The following is a 25,208-nucleotide window of genomic DNA, read 5'->3' as shown; positions in this document are numbered from 1 at the left end:
TTAAATTTGGGTGAAGTTCAAAAGTTTGGCATCATTAGTTTATGTTTCACGTGAAACTAATTTACAAGTCTGACTAGATTGATAAAACGTGTCAGTATTGCTGCATCAAAAGCTTTTATGAAAAAGAAGATAAAAAGATTAAAACAATATCCCACAAAGTGTCAGATTTGTGCAAATTTTCAGTAATTTTCTCTTTAGTTTCGAAAAGTATGTTTATTTCTCCCTTGTCATGAAAACTTGATTAAAATAGCTAGACTAGTGACTAGTGAGGCCGCACAACCATATATTTATATATAAGTAAAATATTTTCATTTCAAAAGAATATATTTACAAAGCTAAAAATAATTAAAGTGTACTCGGAAAAATGACAATTGCTTCTATTAAGGCAAGATTTTTCTTGTTTTTATCTCTACATCCATATGTCACTTTGCATGTAAGAGTTCAGACTAGTGGCCAAGATACCGTTTCTTTTTGACACTATAAACCGAACTGTTTTAGAGTCTATTTGGATTGATTTTTGACTTATAATTTATAAGTCAAAAGTAATAAGTTTAGATTTCTAACTTATAATTATTGACTTATTTTATATTTTTTAGCTTTAAAATAAATATTTATAAATATTTTTTAATTTTATCTAAATACTTTAAAACTATTTAAAAATATCTAAATAAGTCAACTCAAACGAACACTTAACCACTAGATTACTAAAGTCAATCTTGGGGTCTCATATGTTTGGAGCCCACAATGTTAAAAAATACTTATACATATTATTTAAAAAACAAAACAAACAGTTAGTTTTGTATGCTTTTCTAAGGGAATTAAATAATTTTTGACAATTATAGGTCAAATTTTTTTATTTCAAATGTCATCAACTTTATATTATTTAATGATTTAAGTAAAATATTATGATTATTTTATCAGAGATTAGATAGTTATAAATATGAGAAATTTTGAACGATCATCACTTTAACTTTAGATGTTAGTTTTGGGTATAGAAAAATTTCATTTCCCGATCTATAATTATTTGAACATATAAATATCTATAATTATCCATTCTTACTAATACGCATAATTTATTAAATCATCATAAACACCCACAAAATTTTGATAAAAAACTACATGCAATCAATATGTTCCTCTTGTGAAGGCAAACGATGTATACTACCATGTCTTCTAGAACGTAATGAATTGGATGAGCCATGACATATAAAAATTGTAGGTTAATGAGTTTTCTTTCAAATGTCACCAACTTTGTATCATTTAATAATTCAAGTAAAGCATTATGACCGTTTACCAAAGACTGGTGTAGTTGTGAATATGAGAAACTTCGAAAGTTCATAATTTTCACTTTAGATGCCAGTTTCGGGTATAGGAAAACTCTATTTTACGGTCCATACCTCATTAAACTTATAAATGCCTATAATTACCCATTCTCACAAGCACACATAATTTATAAAATCATCGCAAACACCCATAAAATATTTTGGTCAAAAAACTACATGCAATCATTATGTGCCTCTTGTGAAGGCAAACAATGTATACTACTACCATATCTTTAGTACATAAAGAATTAGGTGAGTCATGACATATGAAAATTGTAGGTTAATGAGTTTCCTTAAATTTCATCAACTTTGTACTACTTCCGTCTCTAATTACTTGTCCACTTTTCCTTATTGTACCCACAATTAAATGACTAATTACTTTGAAAAATGTAGAACTTTTCATCCACTTTATAATTAATAAGGGTAAAATGATAAACTCACTACGTCATTAATTATTTTCTTAATAGGTGTGTCAATTCAAATGTGGACAAGTAAAAAGGGACAGAGGGAGTATCATTTAATAATTAAATTAAAGAAAAACATTATAACCATTTTACCAGAGACTAATGTAGTTGTAAATATGAGAAACTTTGAACGTTCATAATTTTGGCTTTAGACGTTAGTTTCGGATTTAGAAAAACTCCATTTATCTCTCCATGCCTCATTTGAACTTATAAATACCGATAATTACCAATTCTCACTAATACACATAATTTATTAAATAATCACAAACACCCATAAAAAAATTTTGGTAAAAAAATATACGTGCTATCAATGTGAAGCCGTTGTAAATGCAAATAATGTATGCTACCATGTCTTTTAGTACGTAATGAATTAGGTGAGCCATGACATATGAAAATTATAGGTCAATGAGTTTTATTTCAAATGTCACCTACTTTATATCATTTTATAATTCAAGTAAAGTATTATGACCATTTACTAGAGCTACTGTAGTTGTAAACATGAGAAACTTTGAACGTTCATAATTTTGATTTTAAATGTTAGTTTAGTGTAAAGAAAAATTCTATTTCATGATCCATAACTCATTTGAACTTATAAATACCTATAATTAGCATTCTCACTAACACACCATTATTTATTAAATCATCACAAACACCCACAAAAATTTTCGGCTAAAAGATTACATGCAATCAATGTGTGCCTCTTGTGAAGGCAAATAATGTATTCTACCATATCTTTTAATACGTAATGAATTAGATAAGCCATGACATATGAAAGCTGTAGGTCAATAAGTTTTCTTTCAAATGTCACCAAGTTTGTATCATTTAGTAGCTCAAGTAAAGCATTATTACAATTTTCATTTAGTATGTAATAAATTAGGTGAGCCATGACTTATGAAAATTGTAGGTCAATTAGTTTTATTTCAAATCCCACCAACTTTGTATCATCTAATAATTTAAGTAAAGAATTATGACAATTTTATCAGAGACTAGTTTAATTGTAAATATGAGAAGCTTTGAACGTTAATAATTTTGGCTTTAGACGTTAGTTTCGGGTATAGGAAAACTCTACTTCAAGACTCATACCTCATTTGGACTTATAAATACCTATAATTACCATTCTCACTAACACACATAATTTATTAAATCATCGTAAACACCCACAAAAATTTTTTGATCAAAAACCTACATGCAATAATTGTGTGCCTCTTGTGAAGGCAAACAATGTATACTACCATATCTTTTAGTACGTAAAGAATTAGGTAAGTCATGAAATATGAAAATTGTAGATCAATGAGTTTCTTTCAAATTTCACCAACTTTGTATCATTTAATAATGGAAAAATGTACAAGAACCTCACTAGATTATGGTCAATATCTCAGAGACACACTTTAACTATTGTAAGGTCCTATTACCCCCCTGATTTTTATTTTTTTTTAAAAAAAAATAAAATTTGTGCACCTTTTTTGCTTAAAAGTTATAAAATAAATAAAATTGCTTGAGTGTCTTCTTCAACATCTTAAGAAGTGCAACAAGAAATCATTATATATTGACGGACAACAATACAATTTTAATATTGTTATATCAACTTATCAAATTCGTGAACCAAGTTATATTATACTAAATTAGTTTACAGTTTTTCTTAAGCTTTTGTCATTGTTGAAATTCTCAGTTACTAAGTATATGTATATTCTCGTTTTAGTTATTATTAAGAGAAATAATATACGTAGAAGATAATGATTTAATGAAAATACTTCATCAATTAAAAAGACTTTATTCTTTTCCTAATGCATATATTGTGTGAATAATGTTAACAATTCATGTAACTATGAACTCGGTTGAAAAAATATTTCAAAAGTAAAATTAATAGAAACTTATCTAAAACCAACAATATGAGACTAAACGTGTTAGCTGTATTATCAATTGAAAAAAAATTACTAAAACAAATCAAGAAAATATAAATTTCAAGTAAATAAATATATGATTATTAATTTTTTTGAAGAAAAAGAATTTAAGAAAATATTAAAGCACCCTTTAAGTTTGCCTTTAGGCCTTCAATCTTGTGGTGTAGACCCTACTATAAATACTACTCATTTGTTCTTTTAGGAACACAGAAAAAAGAACAACATTCTGCCTTATGTCATACACCATTTCTCTTCTTAGGATTATTTTAATTAATTATTATTTATTCATGCTTTGTTATTTTATATTCTCATGAATAACTTGCTAATATTAATTAATTTATTAATTCATGTATCTTATATTTAAGATAGGAAAGACTTGTTTAATTCAGGGAAGACATTCCACTGATGAAATAATTTCTTATAATAATATTTACGACTTAAGTATTAATTTTATGCACATTATTTATAAATCATCGCAGTAATATTTGTTTCTAAAACAGAGGCTAGGACTAGCTAGAGGACACATTATCTATGTAAAAGTCTATTGATAGCTACCAAAAAGATAGTGCTACCACGTTTTTTATTGTGTAGTTTTAAACCACTAGATTATAGATATTATTAAAGGAATGTAAAGAGGCCTAATTTTGTTAATGTTAAAGTAGTTGTTGAGAAAGTTTGATATTTTATGGTTTTACGTGATCCATTTTTTACCATATTTTGCTGATACAATGGCTATTAGTCATATGGTAATGGTAGAGAATATTTTATTGATTGAATTATATATCTCATGGAGTTAGCTATTCCACTTCTATATATGGTATATATATAAGTATAAATGGTGAGATAAAATATTGCGGGGTAACTATCGGAGGAAAATTGTTTAAAATTAACTGCTTTTGTATTGACGTGACCCTGGCAATAGAAATGCATAAGATAATATTCCTCAGATAGCCATTTTTGGACTTGTATAATTGAAAATATAGCTTACTTTTGACACTAGTCATGTAACATTTTTAATTGTGTAACTTGGAAATTCATAAAACTATTATGAGATGATTTGTATATGAAAAGTGATTATGTTCTCAACGAATTTTCATACACTAATTAGTTTTTCAAAAAGAAATCAGTTGGAAAAGTTGCTAGTCCGATCCGTACCATTTTTGTAAGTTGTGTTTTTTCAAAATTTAACAGTGGGCTTGAAGCCCAAACCTAAAAATCCAGTGCACACCTTCTCAAATGGGACCATAAGCAACTGATATCCCAAATTTTCTTTGGGCTGATTTACAGCAATTTTTTTTTTAAGTTATTTTTATTTTTTAAACTTGTGTAAATATTGTCTTTATTACCAAATTATCTTTCTGTAAATGTTAAATTTATCTAATGTTTGTTCTTATAAATACTAACTCCTACAAATTAATCATTAGATTTTTGTCTACAAATATTTAATTGCACCATTTCCCTTCAAATAATAGAATGGTTAAATCCTTAATTTTATTGTTCAGATAATTTTATCTTCTTTGAAAATAAGTTATGATAGAAGCAAAAAACAAATTAATAACCATCATAAAATAGATCAGGTAAATGTGAGAATGACGTGTGTCCTTGAGCAGTTTCACACTTGTCACGTTTTATAGTTAATTATTGCATATTCCATGTAGTGTTAATCTGATTGTTAGATATTAAAATACTGATTAAAATCTTATGTAATATTCTTGTCGACTACTATTATTTGTCTTCTTGTTCTAGGGATAACTATTCTAGATCATCAATTTTAACACATTCGATTCTGACGAAAGCGCTCATAACGAACCCACTAACTAAAAGCAAAAATATATGTTTGCATGATATCATGAACATTGCAAATAATGTATCAATTCCCACTAAAAAAAGTAAACAAATTAATATATTTATAATTTGGTAAGCAAAGCAAAACATCTTAATTTCAACAACATATATTGCCAATATAGGTGCAATTTAAAAAATTAGAACGTAAGTAAATTTTATCCCTACCTTACGAAAGTAGATAAATTATTTTTGAAAGATACCGCATAACTTTTATCAAATAAGACGACGATTTGGCAAAGTAGTGGAGGTAAGGCCCATCATTGGAATAGCAAAAGAACTCTGCAATACAAGGTTTCGATGAAATGTATCAATTGCTTCGTTCCCTTCCAATATGTCATTTACCGCTGACCAATAAAATTCTTTTATTTTTTTGGCCATATTTGAATAGTGCAATTTCAGCCGCTTTAATATTCTGACTCGTCGGAAGATCCTCAACAGAAGGAATCTTCGCCGGGGCTTCTTCCCTCCTGTTCCTAGCTGAACTACCGGTAACTTCTTTCGCCGGAATGATAATTTACGACGGGCCTGACTGAACATGGATGTGGAATTGACATGGCTTCTATTTTGATCAGAATAAGCCATTATTTGTTTTTGATCGAATAATTTTGAGAGAATTGACAACTAAGATATATAAGGAGATACAAGAGTTGACCAAGTGTTGTGTAATGCAAATTACTTCTGCTCAACTAAGGGGTGTTTGGTTGGAGGATAGACAGAATCATAAAATCTCATACTATAAGATGCAATATATATAATTTAATTGGGATACATATATAAATAATTAATCTTATAATAAGATAATGGCTATAATATTTTGCTGGAGATACCGAACATTATATTCACACTAAATTATTCATAAATACATGTAATGTAGGAATTAAATAATTGAATAATAATAAATAAGACTTGTTCAAGTGGTTAATCATCTTCATCATTAATTAAAATAACAATAATAATTTAAAGATAAATATTTCTATTAGATTAATTAGTTAATTTAGTAGTATTCATTAATCCCACATTATTAATTTCTGCATAAATAATTTCAATATTAGTCTTGCATAATATTTATCTAAGGTTCTTCCTAACATCTTTAACAAGTATTTCGTTTATTTCAAGAAAAAATAAATGTAGGGCATGTAAATTGTAATAGTGCTGCAAACTATAAAAAATTTGCAAATCGTAACAAGAAACAGTCTATTTTACACCCATTAGTTACTACGCACATATGGTTACTACTAATTAAGGATAATTAATGGATGGAAATGGTAGCCCTCTTGTTAGCCTCATTTTAGGCCGTTAGGCTCCGTAGACTCTAAAGTCTCAATTAGCTCATGCTCTAACCTACTATTTATTTGTTGATGAAAAATTGAAAATAAATAACAACTGAAAACTAAATGAAAAAAATAAATATTTTCAGGATAAACTGTGAATATCTCATTTCCTTTAAAACGATTTAACTTCATTGCAACAAATTTTTATCCACAAACAGCTTTGCTATGACAAAAATTATTTTAAAATGGAGTATTTTATTTTTTCTAAAGAAGCCCAAAATCGTTACTCTTTTTATCTGTTTCACAAAGAATGACCTGATTTGACTTGACACAGAACTTAAGAATATAATTTTTTTTGTATCTTGTGGTCCTAAATTAAAGTTAGGTTAAATGTATAAAATTATCCTTTCATCTTGTGACCTTAAACATATCACGTGGAAAATTGAAATTAAAATGTTACGAAAAAAGAAAACGCTCATTCTTTTTTAGACAGACTAAAAAAAGAAGGAAGTCATTCTTTTTGAAACGGAGATATTCTTTTTGAAAATAAGATGTTACCAAATTAAAATTGTCCTTCGATGATTTTTGCATTACTTTAAGTGCTTGAAAAGATATGTTTTATGCTGGCTCAAATTTAAGTTTAAAATTATTTTAAATAGTGGACAAAATGTTTTGAATAAATAGAAGAACTGTATTGAACGACGTGGTAAAATAGATAATAGTATCTAAGTAGGTAGAATAGACGTCGAATTTTAGCACGTCCTTTTATTAAAGAAAATATATCAAATTTAATGGCGTGTTTGGTATGAATAAAATGTTCTCCAAAAAAAGATATTTCCTAGAAAATTTTCTTCTTCTTTTTTCTTTTTAGAAAAGATATTAGTCTGTTATTATTATCATTATTTTATGCATAAGGGCGCATAAACAAAAAATATTATACCAAATTATTTGTATATGTGAGTGAGGGTGTGGAGTAAAGTGCGAGGTTGGTGTGGCAATGAGAATAACACGCCATTTATGTAATTTGAATTTTTCTAATTTTATAATGAGATCAAATGTTATTTTTCTTAAAAAAAAAGAAAAAGAATTACAGTACTTTACTAACCTAACACAAACTTCAAAAATATTTTAAGAATAATGTTACCATCCATAACTTGAAAATGACCAATACCAAGAGAATCTTATTAATTAACGGGATGAAAGTGCTTGGTCTAGCAATTGAAGCATTTAATGGAAAAATGTTTGTTTGTTTGTAATTTATCAATGTTATTTTATCTTTTGAACATTTTAATTTTAATAAATTTTTATTAAAAATGAAAAAAATATTAATTTATTTTAAAATTAAAAAAAGTATAGTTTTTCTAAATTTTTAGTTAAATTCTAGTCAAATTTTGTGGAAAAATATATTAAAATTTTTCTAAAATAAAAAGTGCTAACTTCGAAAAACATGTTTTCAAAATATCACCTAAAATAAAGAAATAATATTCATGCTAAAAATACTTGGAAGTTGGACCTCAGTATATTTCCAGAAAAAGTCGCAAATTTCAACTTGATCAGAATAATAATGTTGTGGGTTTGAGTTACCAAGAGATCAAATAAGTATTTGGAAAAAACTTATTTTTATTGTTACTAGATAGTGGTAAGGTTTACGTAGATTCTATCAGATCTTCTTTACGTGATTTCATTGGAAATGTTGTTGTAATAATGAAAAATCTATTTTTAAAATAATGAATAAATTATGATGGAGAAAAATTCATACTCATGGTTCGATGAAATAAATTAATTGAATTTTGGTCAAGCTTGGAGCTCCTTTAATGGTAAACCCGGCCGTATGATTTTCATGTTTTCCAACTTTGTCCGGAGAAATTTAACAGCTTGTATTATCTGAAAGTACACTTTAAACATAATTTCTTTTTTTCGATATTCATATTACAAGATTTGATTCAACATCAAGTTATGGTGATTAATTTTTATGTTATAGTCGAGATTATAATCCTAATAAATTAAGAACTATTAAATTTCCTTATTTTATATTGGATAACAAGTTATGATAATCATTAGAATGGTATATATAGCCATTAATCTTGAATAATTGCCCGAATCATTTCGAAATCTGCGGCTGTAGTTTCATCGAGTTTTGTATCCAAAAAAAAAAGTGTCTTTACATTACATTAAAGTTTAGTTTTAACTTTTTCAAATTATAATCTCACATTCTTTATTTTCTTCATTTCGGAAAGTCCTCATCAGAGAGGACTTCCGCCGGTGCTTCTTCCTTCCGCCTTCGACCTGGACTACCGGCAACTTCTTCCGCTGGAATGACATTTTGCGGAATAGGATGTGGTGGAATTGGCATTGCTTTTACTTTTCTTGATGCTATTTTGGTTCAGTTTAGCCATTTTTGTCTTGTAAGTATCACTACTTTTTTTTTTGTTTTATTTGTTGAACTAAACATACATATATAAGGCGAGAAGAGTTGAAGACATGATCCCAATTACTTCTGCTCAACTAAGGGGTACTACGGATCGATAGAATCGTAAACTTATAATTATTTTATATAATTATTTGATTGAGATATATATATAAATATAATAATCTCACCATATGGGAATAATAGTGTGATACTGTAACGAAGGATCAGTAGCAGATGCTCCTCTCCATTACTTTTCCTCTTCATTTTCCAAAGTTTTCACTTCAATCAAAGTTATGTGTCATAAATAACAATTAATGAAAAGAAAAAGTAATGGAGAGGAGCCTCCTCCGATTTTGTTAACTAAAACTCTTAACTCAGGTTAATTAATTTAACAAGCATTTTGATTACTATAATTAAAACTACTCTTTAATTAGAGCATGCAATATCAATCTCCCCGCATATCTTGATATTTATTGGTTTCAATTTGTAAATAAATCGGTTAACATCCTACCCCTCCCCTGCCCTCTACTCTCCTTAAATCCGTATAAATAAGAAAATCATTTTGTGATCATTTAGAAAATTGATTTAAAAATTGTAGTCTGAAAATTGAATTAAGGAACATATGAGGGGGTAACAATGTAACACTAGTGGTGAAATAATAGTTCAAATTTTTAATTGATGTATGAAAAGCAAATTAATTAGAGTATTAATATTATTTTTCATAGTATTTTGATCAATTCTCTTTCATTTAATTTAATCAAGCAAAGATGGAGAATATTTTGGGTAAAACTGAGGGAAGTACTGTGATTGTAATATTAATTGGATGTTATTAAATTTTATTTTAAAAAATTTAACATATCAAACAAAATTTGAATTTTCTGTTTGAAATTAACGAGTATAAAAAATTGTGGGAAATGGATATTTCATAATAGAATTAAAGAATGGTTTTCAATTTAATATTTAGTCATAATTAAGATGGTTGTTAAATTAATCTCATTTTAACCTTTAAAAGTTATATTAGATAAGTGTTACTTATTATCTAAACATGTACGTGAGGAAAATGAAGAGAAAGTATAATAGAGAGAAGTCAAATCCTGTAAGATACTTATTTTGACGATAATATTAAATAATATTTACATAGATTATATATGTCACAACACGTATTAATACATATATGTACGCACTTTTCTAATATAGTAGTAGATAGAAAAGAAAGAAAAAAAAGTCATTTACTAAATTATTGTAAAAAAGGAATAACTGGTGAACATTTCTGCGATCTCTTGTTAATTTTCGATCTACATACATGTACCATAATTAAGTAGGTCTTGTGAATTAATCAGATAATTGTTACCTAATTATTAAGATTGATTATTATTTCTTGGTGGTATTTACAACTTATGTCCTTCATCAATTTGATCCTTATCACATGTATCTATCTATCTATCTATCTATCTATCTATCTCTCTCTCTCTCTCTATATATATATATATAACAAAATTAAATATAGATAAGGTAATGTGACACTTCTCTATAATTTTGTATCTTTAATTTTTTTTTCTTAATAAAGATTGCAAATTATTCATCAAAGTGGCATCCACTATCATAAATAAATTAGAAAAACATCTTTATTGATTTCAACAAAAATCAGAAATAAATAACGGTAAAGATTGCAAATTATTCATCAAGGTGGCATCCACTGTCATAAATAAATTATAAAAAACATCCTCATTCATTTCGACAAAAATCAGAAATAAATAACAACGTAATCGATGAATGAAATATGATAATTTGTACGTAATCTTAAATAAAATGAATAAAATTTTAAGCTTGGGTTAGATAGGACGCTGATTAGGAAAAGTAGCGAAGGAGAGGCTCATCATGGCCATGGGAATAGCAAAAGAGGTATCTACTACAAATCGTCGCTGCTCGAATGTATCACTTCCTTTCAATATGTCATTTACCGCCAACCAGTAACATTCTTTTATTTTCTTTATACTCAAATACCGAAATTTCTTCCCCTTCAATTCATCTCGTCGGAAAATCGAAAATTTCTTCTTCCCTCCGGCTTCTGGCTGGACTACCGATAACTTCTTCCGCCGGAATGATATTTTGCGGCGAGCCTGACTGAATATGGATGTGGAATTGGCATGACTTTTATTTTTGTTAACGCTATTTTGGTTCGAATTAGCCATTATTTATTGTGTTATAAATATCACTACTTTTTTTGTTCGAATAATTCCGTTTGTTGAAATAAGGTATATATAAGGATTAAGGAGATCGATGGTCATGATATAGAGAGTTGAATACATGAGCTCCATTATCCCAATTACTTCTGCTCAACTAACAAGTGATTTGCTTTGAGGATTGAGACAATCATACAAGATACGATGTTATTTGATTGAGATAATCCAACACAAAGTAATATTATATTTTATTAATGATACTAAAATAATATTTACATTAAATTATACATTATAAAATTATTTGTCATGATTTTATTTAAATTAAAAATCTATGCAATCGGCCTAATTTCTATTTCTACATATCTCTAAATTAAGGATCTATGCAATCGACCTAATTTCTATTTCTACAGAAATAGTATCAAGAGAATCTAACTAATTAATGCGATTTTTCAGGATAGTGTTATCTACCGTCCCTATCAAACACATTCTACTTGAAAAGGACTAATATCGAGAGAATCTAATTAATTAATGGGGTGAAAGTACTTGGTCTAGTAATTAAATTTCAAAGTTGATCATATTTGTTTTGTGATTTTAGTACTTGGTCTAGTCATTAAATATTTTAGTTACTAAACTTTAAGTTGATCATATTTGTTTAGTGATGGTAGTTAATTTTTTATGAAATTGTAAAAATAAAAAAGTTTCAAATGTAGGTATCTTATATTTGTTCATATATTTTTTTATAACCTTACAAAGTAAATAACTGTCGTCTAATATTTGTAATAACTATAAATTTTTAGATTATGATCGAATGATTTCTCATAAGATTTTTATTTTGTTATTCATATACCATTAATATTTTTTAGAGAAAAATCATAAATTACAAGAAAAATATAAAGAATGGCATTAGCTTTTCTGATATTATATTCTTGCCTCCTATCTGACTGTAGTTGCCTGCTCATTTGATTGTTAAAGTTGAATACTTCAAATAGTAAGTTTTAAATTATTGTCCCAAAAAATAAAAGTAATCAGTGAAAATTTCTGCCCTGTTATCAGTTTTTTCTCTTAACATGTTAAATAAGTTGGTCTTCTAGATTTATTAAATTGTGATCGCACATTTTCTCAATATTGATTGTTAATTCTTCTGGTGTCTAGCTTTAACACATTTTATACTTAATAATTCATATTCAATTGGGCGTGCTTATATTCTTTTTTTTTTGTTTTTGGTATTTACATGGTGCACTGCCTCATTCTAAAGGAAATGTTTCCTATCAAAACTTTTTCATACACAAAACTTTATAAACCAATAAGACCTCCAATTAAAAAAAGAGTAGTTCAGTCACTGCCACCATATCAAGTCTTGATAAATTGCGAGAATCATTTCAAATTGGTGGCTGTAATTGTGACATTTCATCGAGTCCTGTAATTATATCGTAATCTCTTTACACTTACTTAAATTTTAGTTAGTACGATTTAAACTATCTCACATCAAAAGAGACCAAGGTGACAGTTTGACCATCCTTGATGTTCGTACAGGTAATTGGAGTGCATATATTTTCAATATATAAAAGAAAAAAAGTAGTTCAAGTACGTTTGTGCATGAAGATTGCAAACAATTAAACTGGCTCTACAATATGAATTTATATATATTTTAAAGCAAATCAAAGTTAAACATGTCAATTGATTTCAGCGAAAACCAGAAATAACAAATAAACAATATTGTAATCCCGCAAATAAAGTCGGGAGAGAATAGTACGTAAACAAGAAATAAAATAAATAATATTTTCAGCTAAGCATTCAAATACCACGACGATTTGGAAAAGTAGCAAAGGGAAGTCCCATCACGGGAATAGCAAAAGAGGTATTTGCTGCAAGTCGTTGATCGAATGTATCACTTGCTTCCAGTATGTCATTTACTGTCAACCAATAATATTCTTTTATTTTTTTCATACTCAAGTAGTGCAATTTCTTCCCCTTCAATCCATCTCGTCGGGAAATCGAGAATTTCTTCTTCCCTCCGGCTTCCGGCTGGACTACCGATAACTTCTTCCGTCGGAATGACATTTTGCGGCGTGCCTGACTGAATATGGATGTGGAATTGGCATGACTTTTACTTTTGTTGACGCTATTTTGGTCCGAACAAGCCATTACTGTCTTACAAGTTTTGCTTCTTTTTTGTTCGAATAATTATGTTTATTGAACTGACATATTTATAAGGAAATCATATGAGTAGCGAAGAGTTGAACGTGAGACGCATAATGCCTATTACTAATAAGTGATTTGGTTTGAGGATACGGAGAATCATGAAATTATCGCATATAAGATACCATATTATTATATTTGATTGGGATATAAAAAAAGACAATCCAACACAATTTTTCATGGGTTCGGACGAACCCATTAGCTTTTTCGTAGATTCGCATTAAAAATTTTAAATGAATTATGTACATTAACTTGTAAAACTCCAAATAAATTGATAAGGACCCCAAGCTACTAATTTTGGCTCTGCCTTAGATGATGTTATATATATTTTGTTGATGGTACTAAACAATACATTAAATTATACACTATTAAAATTTTATTAGTGTGTAGTCACTTTTATATATATATATATATATATATATATATCCATTTTTTAAAACTGTTACTTAGACTTTATTTGAGTGTCAGTCCCTTTTTTAACACGATTAGTTAGACTTTATCTAAGTTGAGTGTCAATCGAAAGAACCTCTCTATATTTGTTTTTATTATGGTATTACATTAGATATGTTATTATATTATTATAATAGAATGTAAAATAAAAACATATGATGAAGGAATTAAATTATTTAAAGATAACAAGTGAGACTTGCTTAGCACCTTCATTGTCCATTTATTAGACAAGAATTTGAGTTACGCTAAAAAGATAGAGCTGGAGAATGTACACTTTTTTAAACTTTGGCCCATGGCAATTTTTATTAAATTAGATCAAGTCGTCGCGTCTACTTTTTTCCCACGATTTGTTTGTAATTACTTCTCCATTAGAGTAGAACTTTGATTTTAATTTTTATATCTAGACATATTTAAAATTATTAATGGACGGAAAAGGTAGACTTCTTGCCTCCTCTTAGGCCGTAGGCTCCATACACTCTATTAAGTCTTAATAAGCCTATTTATTAACCATACCACTTATTTAGCTCGGATTAAGTATCAATCAATAATTTACATTGTTGATATATGGATTAGAAATTCAATATATATATATATATATATATATATATATAATCAGAGATCTTTTAAAAAATAATAAAGTTCATGAGAAGCAATGCTTCTTAGCTCTTTATGAACCTTGCTTGATGTAAATACAAATTAATCGGAACACTGAATACTCAAACTGATGAAAATACAACGTAACTGACGTGGCTTGGTTAAAATATTATTTGAAGTTCACTTTTGATTTTTTCAACTATCTCATACCAAGAAGGTAGCTCTTTGACCCTCGATGATTTTGGTAGTGCTTGAATTGAATAAATACCCAATAAATAAAAATAAGAAAAAATTAGTTCAACTATATATAGAGTTGTCAATATGGGCTAGCCCATTTAATCCGAGCTAATCCATTCAGGCTTTGATATTTTATGAATTCGGGCTAGCCAATTTTTTGTGTAAGCCAGAAAACGGACGGCCCAACCCACAAGTACGTGGGCTACAGGCTTGCGGGCCAATTCACTTTTTAAAAAATTATATTAATTAAATTATAAATTTTAATTTAAAAATATTATCATAAATATCGACAAAATGATATTAATGTTACTACTTTTTAATAAAATCAATAAATAAAATTATCTTTGTAATATTTATTAAGTTTTTTTCAAGTAAAAGTATAATATCAAAATAAAAATACTAACCTAATTGTTTGGAGTTTGGACTCTCTTTAATTTTAAAATTTCATATAACGTTATATTTTTTAATTAACTTTTACTGGCCCTACCGGTATTCTCCAAGCCTCACAAATCAGCAGGCTTATTCAGACCGGGCTAAAAAGTCTTTTTTCTCAAATGGGTTCCAAAAATCGTAGTCCAGCCCTATTAAATCCTGGCTTAGATTAGGCTAGGCCGGTCCAACAAGCCTAGTCAATATTAACGACTCTAAATATATATATATATGATTTCATTAAAGACAAATAATTGATCAAGTGACCCGTAAATACCTAAATAATTCATATTTTTATTAAAGCAAATGAAAGACAGACATTACTTAATTAAAATAAAGTTTCAAATAGCACGAGGATTTGGTGAAAGCAAAGCGAAGGAAAAGCCCATCATGGGAATAGCAAAAGAGGTCTCCGTTGCAAGCTGTCGCTGGAATGCATCTTCTCCGTTTCGTTCCAACATGTCATTTACCGCTGACCAATAAAATTCTTTTATTTTATTCATCCCTAAGTTATGTCCCTTCAAACCATCTAGTCGGAAAATCTTCATCGGAGAGAATTTCCGCCGCTGCTTCTTCCTTCCACCTTCTACCGGTAACTTCTTCCGTCTGAATGACATTTTGCGGCGGGCCTGACTGAGTATGGATGTGGAATTACTTTTCTTGACGCTATTTTGATCCAAATTAGCCATTATTCTGTTATAACTATTGCTACTACTTTTTGTTCGAATAATTATGTTTGTTGAACTAACATATTTATATAAGGAGATCATATGAGTTGAATACATGAGCTCCATTAATAATATTTACATTTAATTATATCATATAATTATCTCCTACAAGATATGAATATTATTTGATTGAGATATATAAATATATAATCTCAACACAAGTTAATATTATATTTAATAGTTAATAATATTTGCATTAAATTATATATATAATACAACATGGAATAATCTATATATTTATCACTTAATAAAAGTCTTTGGTATTACATCGGATGATATTGAAAGGTAAGTGGAGAACATGGAAATTGATTTGGTGAGGTGAAGAAGACCAATTAAAATGAAATGAATAATAAAGGAATAATTTAGAGATAAATATTCCCTTTTAGAGTAGTATATTAATTAGTTTATCGATTTAGGTATTAACTGTCAATTGCAATAATTCCTCACATCAATGATAATATTATACTATGTATAAACAATTTGAATATTATTAATCTAATCATAATTTTTTCAAAGCCAAATGATCCCTAAGGTCCTTCTTCCCAACTACTTTTAACAAACATTCCGCTTATCCAAGAAAAAATAAATATATAGGGGTTGTGTTACTTAAGGGTTACAACATACATATTTTTCTGAGTCCGGAGCCTAAAGGATATAAATTATTAATAAAAATTTCAAAACGGTATATAAATTTTTATTTTAACCAAAAGGGTAAAATCGCTAGAAGAGCAGCGATATTGCTCGTCGGAAAAAGCAAAATCGCTGCAATAGTAGCGATTTCCAAAATAATTTTTTTCAATAATTTTTAATAAATCGCTCCGAACTCATATTTTTCTTATCGAAATATACTGTTTGAATCACATTTTTACACTCAAATTATTTATGAATTTTAACAAGAAACTCAACACACTTGGTCAAGTTGTCACAGAAAATGAAAAATAATTTGGCAATGATTATGTATTTTCCTCTTAATTTATTTATATTCTCCTGATTAAAATAACTGTTACCCGCCATATAAAAAACACCCCTGAATTTAAAAGGAATCAGTACAACGAAGAATTCATTTTTAATTAAACAAGGATATTTTTTCGGATAATGTTATTCCTTACTTGAAAAGGACCAATACCAAGAATCAAAGATAATCTAATTAAATAATGGGATGAAAGAGTGCATAGCTTGGTCTAGGAATTAAAATATTTTTATCATTAAACTTTATAAACTAACTTCGGAAAACATGTTCTTAAAATATCACCTGAATTATCGGCCCAAAAGCATTGTCTTTCAAATTTTTCTTTAAAAATTTACAAATTAAATTTCAGTTGAAGAATTCTTTTTCATGCTAAAACTTAAAAGTACTTTGACATCTGTATATTTCCACAAAGAGTTACAAACTACAGGTTGAATAATGTAAGTAAAGCTTGTTTGCTTAAGGTTACATGGAATTTTTTTTATCATTATAATTATCTCATTATTTAGTTAAAATTAAAGTTTAATTAATAATATTATATTTAATTCAACATTAAAATTTAACTGATAAAGTAAGAATAAATTAAAATAATATAAAGAAATCATTACATACCTCTAATATATAGTTGATGTAGAAACTTAACACCTTGCACGCCTAGAGCTGCTAATTGGATTGCTAATAATTTAATTTAGGAGTCCAACATCGAATAAACTAATAATAGGAAGGAGTCTTACTCTAGCTAATAGATTGATATTATGATAAGAAATAAACTAATATTAGGTCGAATTCAAACTCTTTCTAATAAATTGAAGATTATCTAAATCATATATGATCATCAGATACATATGAAGTATCAATCAACGTTGTTTAATCGAAAAAAGGATTTTCGGAAAGAGTTTGTTTTATTTTAAAGGATTTTCGACTTTTAGGAGTCGCCACTTAATTTTTTTAAGAAAAAATCAAGAAAAACTCATTTCCAAAACAACTTAAACAGAAAAATTTGTTTTGAAAATATTTTTAAGGGAGTTCGGGATTCCTATTAGCGTCTTAGGAAGGTTTCGAAAGAAAGCACCTAAGACGCTCCGTTAACTACGGTTTTCCGGCGATTAACTTATTTGACTATTTTGTTTTAACTTTTGCAACCTTGAAGTTATTTTGAATTTAATAGAATATTACTTAGGCAATTTCTTACGAATTCTACCATATTTATTATTTTAAGAAAGTTAAACCCTTTAAACCTCAATTCTAAACAAACTTCAAATTTAAACATTTATCATTTTATAGCTTCGATTTTTAGTCTTTAGTTTGATAAAGCAAAAGGCGTTCGAAGGGGTTTGGAGTTTTCTAATCCTAAACTAACGGCAATCTAAACAAACGCACAAACAAGTAATAAAGAGAGAAAGAGAGAGAGGGAGAGAGAGAGAGATTTGGGTCCAACTTCGGTTCTGTTCGCCTTGACCGAATGTTGGACCCACCTGCCTTTGGGTTTTTAACCCATTTTTACCTGTCCTAGTCTAACATATAAAATAATTACAGAAAAAAAAATAAAAGGGACAAGGGCTTATGCCCATTACAAGAAAATACAAAATGTAAAGTAAGGAAATCTTCTAATCCATTTTTGGATTTTCTTCAAGTTCTTCAATCTTCGCGATCCTTGACTTTGACGGGTTGACTCGATGAAAGACATTTAGAGCCTTTATGGCTCCCTCTTGGAATGCAAAGAGGAGAAGGGGGGGACCCACAATGGACTCGAGAGAAGATTTTTCATGCAAACAAGTGGAAATGCATTAGCATACACAACGACAAAATAAATCAGATGTATTTCGAATGAAACAAAATAAATAAACATACGATTCTGAAGGAAGCCTAATAGATGAGTATACACACTAACTTTTAAGACTCATCAGAATTCCCAACATGCAAAAGCCATACCAAATACCAACGTCAATAATGAAACATCCCAAGGAAAGTAACATGAATAAATTGACATTCAAATATCTTGTATCATGCTGAAATAAATAAAACAGTAGCTCACAACTACCACATCGACAACTATGCTATCTCGATCTTAAGTGCACATAAGAAATTTGCTATCAATATCAAATGAGATCTCCAAAAGTTAAATCAAACCAAATAAGCAAGAGATTCCAACACGAACCAAAAATAGTCTAAACTTGTTTATAATTTGAAAGCAATAAACACAAACACAAAAAAAAACCACGGGAGCCAAACAAGGCGTCGAACAAGCCTAATTGGTGTTCCGTGATGAGTGGCTAAAAGAACAGTACAGGCTACCAAAGCCTCGTAAAGGATGATAGTAGACATAACAAAAAACCAGGCCTAACATGACTCTAAACGAGATTTCGAGCAAACATATCAACTCATTTGTCATATAGAAGAAGTAAAACGATGAAAATTGCTATATAATAAGAACAAACATGCTTTCCTTATCAGATAAGTTCAAAGAAATCACAAAAAAAAACATACTGACAAAAGGCCTATTTGAAGGTTTGATAGATAACAGGTGAAATCCAAATCATCAGAAAGAAACCAACTTCACACCATTAAGAGATCAAACAGAAAGTAACACCCTTATCGAGCAACCCTATAGGACAGCCTAACCCAAAATACCAAAATGAACAATAATATGCGATATGGGAACTCAAAACGATAGCAGATGCGATCACTTAGATTCAGAGTGTTGGCATCTTAGTTCGTTCATTCAACTTGAAGCGAAAGAACGATATACTGTGACGCCGAATATCACACAATATCAAAGAATCACGATGAATGAAAATGAATTGAGACGAGAAGAATGATCTAAAAAACTATACCGAATGTGGCTGCGAAACCCGAAAATACTAAGAACTACAACATTTGAACTAGAGAGTGACTTCGAAACCCCTTTTGACCGCACATACATACTCAGCTCATATTCGACAAGCAACCGACCAAATAGCCTCAAAACTCAAAGAAAACATCATCCTTCAGAACTATCAGCACGACACAACCAACAGAATCGAACAACTACATGCTCGAATATGTAGAAAATAAAACAAAAACTGCGAGAAGAACGAGCTGTATACCTTTTCCTGGGCAGCGATACTGGAACAGCTACGAGCAGCGACTTCAACAGCGACTTCCACCACGACGCGAGTTTAAGAACTCCAACGAGCAGCACAGAGGCAACGGAAAGCAAGGAGACTGTGTAGATCCAAATATCTCCAGATTCGAAGCCTCGATAGCGAAATTCGAAAAAAAGAGAGACGGGACCCTTGTTTTGTTATATAATGTGAACTTAGAAACAACCAAAATTTCCAAAAAAGGGAAAGGACCTGCGCTATGATATCTGTATGAAACAAGGATGAATCCAAACGAAAATTTCGACCTCCAAAATTTTCAACACTCAAAATTCTAACCCAAAAACGTCCAACCCATAATCTGAAGAGGGAGGGGGTTTATATAGATGAAAGAAAAATAGGGTTTCGGTTCGAGATGGGTTGTACGAGTTTCGGCCCATTCCAATTCAAAATCCCAAAACCCTCAAACCTTATCCGAAATGATTCGAGCGGGAAGGGAGTTTGAGGCGAGGTGGAGGGTTGAGATGAAATCGTGGTACTTGCGAGGCGACGTGTAGTCATCTGGAGCTAACAAGGACGAAGGAGGAGCCTTTCGTGTCGTCTTGTGCACTGCAGAGTCGCGCGACAGCTGCAGTGCAGGTTTCCGTTGCTGCGAGTTGGCTGGGCGAGAGGAGAGAGAGGTCGCGTGAGGGATACGAGGGAAGGGAGATGAGAGGGGGAGTTGTGCGTGAGGGAGACGCGTTTCCATTTTTGGGTCTGTCGCGTCTTTTTTTTTCTCTGGGATTTCTGTTCTGGGGGATTGTTCGTTCTTTTCTGGAAATCACGATGGAAAGGGGGGAAGAAGGAAGGGGAAAAGGGATGGGTCGGGTCGAAAAGGGTGGGCTTAGGGATTAAATTTGGAATTGGGTCGGCTGGGAGTTGAGGGAATGGGCTGCTGATATGGGAATTGGGCTGGAAATTTGAATACAAGTTGGGCTGGAGATTTGAGATGGGAATGGGAGAGAGGGGGAAATAGTAAATGGGCCGCCTGGGAGTAGGGATTTTTGGGCCTGGAAATGGGATTTAATTTAGTGGGCTAAGGGGAATTAATTTGGGTTAATAGGAACAAAGCGAATTTGGTATAAATTATTTAACGAGCTTATTTATTTAGTAACCTAATTATTTAAATTGTAAATAGCGACTCAAAAATATAATTGTGATTTAAAATAAACTAGTTTAATAGAATACTTTCTAAACTTAAGATATACACATATATATATTTTGAATAATCATAAAATATACTAATTATATACATAATTAAAGAAATATATACCTTATCTAAAGTTATGCTAAAGGTAACTGGCGTAACATAAAGTTCATGCATTATATCATTATATTCGCAAAATTTATAAAACTAATTAATTTAAATTATTTTACGAAGCTCGATAATTAATTCATAACCGGCGCGGGTCAAAAATTGGGTGTCAACAAACGTTATACATAGTTGGTATGGATTGATAACTCAATATACATGATCATACATTTTGAATTAAAATACTAAAAATGAAGAAGTTTATGAGTATCACGTGATACCCAAGCTAGTGATGAAAAAAAAAAGTGTCTCCTTTCGGTTGTCTCTTTGTTTTGTCATACAACTTCTTGTTAAGGATATAATTAAATAATAAAAGTGTGATCTCTCTAACAGCTTAAGCTTTTAAATGAGATGATCACACACTTCAACATGGTATCTGAGCAGCCAAAAATTTTGAGATCGCATCGCACTGCCATCCATATTATCAAATCTCACCACCACCCATATTAAATTTTTTTTTTTTTGCCTATTTGGCTCATAAAATCTCTCTAACATGACTCTTGACACAGCTTGGTTAAAATATAATTTGAGGTTTAGTTTTAACTTTTGACACTACTATATGTCTTTGACCCTTCGTCTCTGTTGATGTTGGTAGCGCTTGAATTGAGTAAATTCCCCAATAAATAAAAAGAAAAAAACTATATAGTTCAAGTATTTGCATGTATGATCTCATAAAGAGTGCAAATAATTCATCAAGTGGCACTACAAAAAATAAAAAATAAATAAATAAAGATATTATAATTAATATTTTAAACAAATAAAAGAAAAACATCTTACTGAGTATCAAAGAAAATCATAAATAACAAATAAACAATAAAGTGATTCCAAAAGGGCAGTAGGTAGATATAGTCTTAGATTTTCAGACTAGCTTTCAAATAGCACGATGATTTGAAAAATTAGTGAAGGTAAGAGCCATCATTGGAATAGCAAAAGAGGTATCTATTACAAGTCGTTGCTCCAATACATCACTTCCTTCCAATATATTATTTATCGCCAACCAATAACATTCTTTTATTTTTTTCACACCTAAGTACTCAAATTTCTGCCCCTTCAATCCCTCTCGTCGGGAAATCTTCACCGGAGAGAATTTCCGCCGCTGCTTCTTCCCTCCAGCTTCTACCGGTAACTTCTTCCTTCGGAACGACAGTTTGCGGCGAGTCTGACTGAATATGGATTTGAAATTGACATTGCTTTTACTTTTATTGAGGCTATTTTCGTCCGAATAAGTCATTATTGTGTTATAGTAAGTATTAGTACTAGACTACTTTTTTTGTTCGAATAATTCTGTTTGTTGAACTAACATATATATATATATATATATAAGGAGATCATATGAGTTAGAATACATGAGCTCCATTACGCAAAATACCTAACAAATGATTTGGTTTGAGGACGGGGAGAATCATACGAGATATGAAATAATCTCAATCACAAGATGATATATTATTTGTTGATGATACTAAATAATATTTGCATTAAATTATATATGGTTGAGTCACACTAAAAAATAAGTGGAGAACATGACTATTGATTTTTATGAGATGAATAAAACCAATTAAAATGAGACAAATAATAATTATTTAAAGATAAATATTCCTTTTTAGAGTAATTAATTACTTTATCAATAAGAATTTTTGGGTATTAACTTACAATCACATAATAATCCTTCACATGAATGACAATATAAATAATTTCTATATTAGCATATAATTGAACAAACATTCCCATTCATTCCAAGGAAAATCAAATATGGGGGATTGTAATACTAGGGTTTTTTTAAAAAAAAAAAAAAAGTACTAGGGTTACTATATACATATTTTTCATATCAAAATTTACTGTTTGAGTCACATTTTTACCCTCAAATTTACGAATCATAACAAGAAACTCAACACTCTTGATCAAGTAGTCACAGAAAATGAAAAATAATTTGGTAGTAATTATATATTCTTTCCCATAATATGTTTAATAATCAATCAAGTTATTTCTTATTCACACACATATTAAATTAACGCAAAAGGTAGCCCTCTTGTTACCCTCCTTTTAGGTCGTTAGGCTCCATAGTCCATAGACTCGAATAAGTCTTAATTGGCTAGCTTTACAACTTATTTATATAGCTCCAATTTAACTTTTTTAAAAATTATCCGAGGATAAAATGTTTAAATAAATATAAGAACTATGTTAGGGGGTGGTAAAATAGTATCTAAAGTAGGAAGAATAGATGTAACTTATTTTTTCTTTTATATTTGGCACATAATTAGAAAATATTATTGGGCAAAATACAGAAATCACATACTTTTAAGGTAAAATTATAATTTATCCTTTAAAAATTTATAATTATAAAAATCTCTCAAAACGATACAATAATATAATCACTGATATATTAATCTAATGCGCGAAATACATTAATTTGATGCGCAAGATACATTAATCTGATGCACGAGATACACTAATATGGTGTGCGAGGTACACTTTACACATGATACATTACTCTGATGCGCGAGATACATTAATTTGATGAGCGAGATACACTAATCTGATGCGCGAGGTATATTTATACATGATACAATAATATGATGTGCGAGATACATTAATATTATGCGAGATACATTAATGCAATGCGCGAAATGAGAGATTTTAAAAATTTGTAAAATTTATAGGGGATAATGGTAATAAGTAAATTAAAAAGTGAAATTTTCGTAATTAATCCTTATTTATATTTAATACCAAAATATTAGTATATTGTGAGTGGAGGTTAGGGGTGCGTGCTTACATAAGTTTTAGGAACATTTATAAAGAGCATTAATTATATCTAAAAGACATATTAAACGACAGTTAAACTATTGTCATTAATTAAATACCGCTAAATATTATTTTTACCATAATGCTCATGAAATAAATATTGTCCAAGATCATACAATATTTATATAGCCGGTATGGAAACTCAATATATAACCAGAGGTCTTTATTTTAAGTGCTAAAAATAAAAATGTTCCTCAACAAAATATTTCTAACTCTTTATGCAGTGGCGGAGCCACTATAGCTTTAGGGGGTTCATCTTTTCGACCAAAAATTATATTATTTTATATGAATAAAATAAATTTTTAGTTATATATAGTAGATGTCGAATTTTCTTCGGCTATTTCGTGTGTCTATTTCTTCAAATTTAAAAACCCTCTTATAGAAAATTCTGACTCCACCTCTGCTTTTACTAGCCTCACATATGTAAATATGAACTAACCGAAGTAATTAATACTCAATCCGAGCCGATGATGAAAAAAAGACTATTTCCTTCTGGTCGTCTCTTTTTTTGTCACCCTGCTTCTTAACTTAATTTGACGCCGCTTGGCTAAAACATAATTTGAGCTTTAGTTTTAACTCCTTATATAATTCATCATGTGGCATTACAACAAATAATAAATAAACACCGATATATAAATTCATTTTACTTAAAACGAGTTAAATAAAAACATTTTAATTAATTTCAATAAAAATTGAAATAACTAATAAACAATAAAATAATTTCACAAATAAAGTTTAAATAGAATGATTTCACTTTTTAAATTGTACGCTGATTTGGAAAAGTAGCAAAGGGAAGGCCCATCATGGGAATAGCAAAAGAGGTATTTGCTACAAGTCGTTGATCGAATGTATCACTTGCTTCCAATATGTCATTTACCGTCAACCAATAATATTCTTTTATTTTCTTCATATTCAAGTAGTGCAATTTCTTCCCCTTCAATCCATCTCGTCGGGAAATCGAGAATTTCTTCTTCCCTC

General features: G+C 29.5%; 1 protein-coding gene across 1 annotated transcript; it reads right to left on the bottom strand.

The window, feature by feature from the left end:
• Positions 1-15,602: 15,602 nt before the first annotated feature.
• LOC107014096 lies at positions 15,603-16,173 on the bottom strand. The gene has a single exon (XM_015213961.2). It carries the CDS (start codon positions 16,097-16,099, stop codon positions 15,647-15,649), a length of 453 nt encoding a protein of 150 aa, XP_015069447.2. The 5' UTR covers positions 16,100-16,173; the 3' UTR covers positions 15,603-15,646.
• Positions 16,174-25,208: the final 9,035 nt, after the last annotated feature.

This window comes from Solanum pennellii, chromosome 3, assembly GCF_001406875.1.
Source record: "Solanum pennellii chromosome 3, SPENNV200".
Taxonomy (NCBI): Eukaryota; Viridiplantae; Streptophyta; class Magnoliopsida; order Solanales; family Solanaceae; genus Solanum; species Solanum pennellii.
The sequence above is the reverse complement of the archived record's forward strand: the minus strand, read 5'-3'. Positions and strand labels throughout refer to the sequence as shown.

Coding starts and splice junctions, on each gene's coding strand:
- LOC107014096 (XM_015213961.2), bottom strand. CDS start 16,099: ATGGAGCTCATGTATTCAACTCATATGATCTCCTTATATAAATATGTT.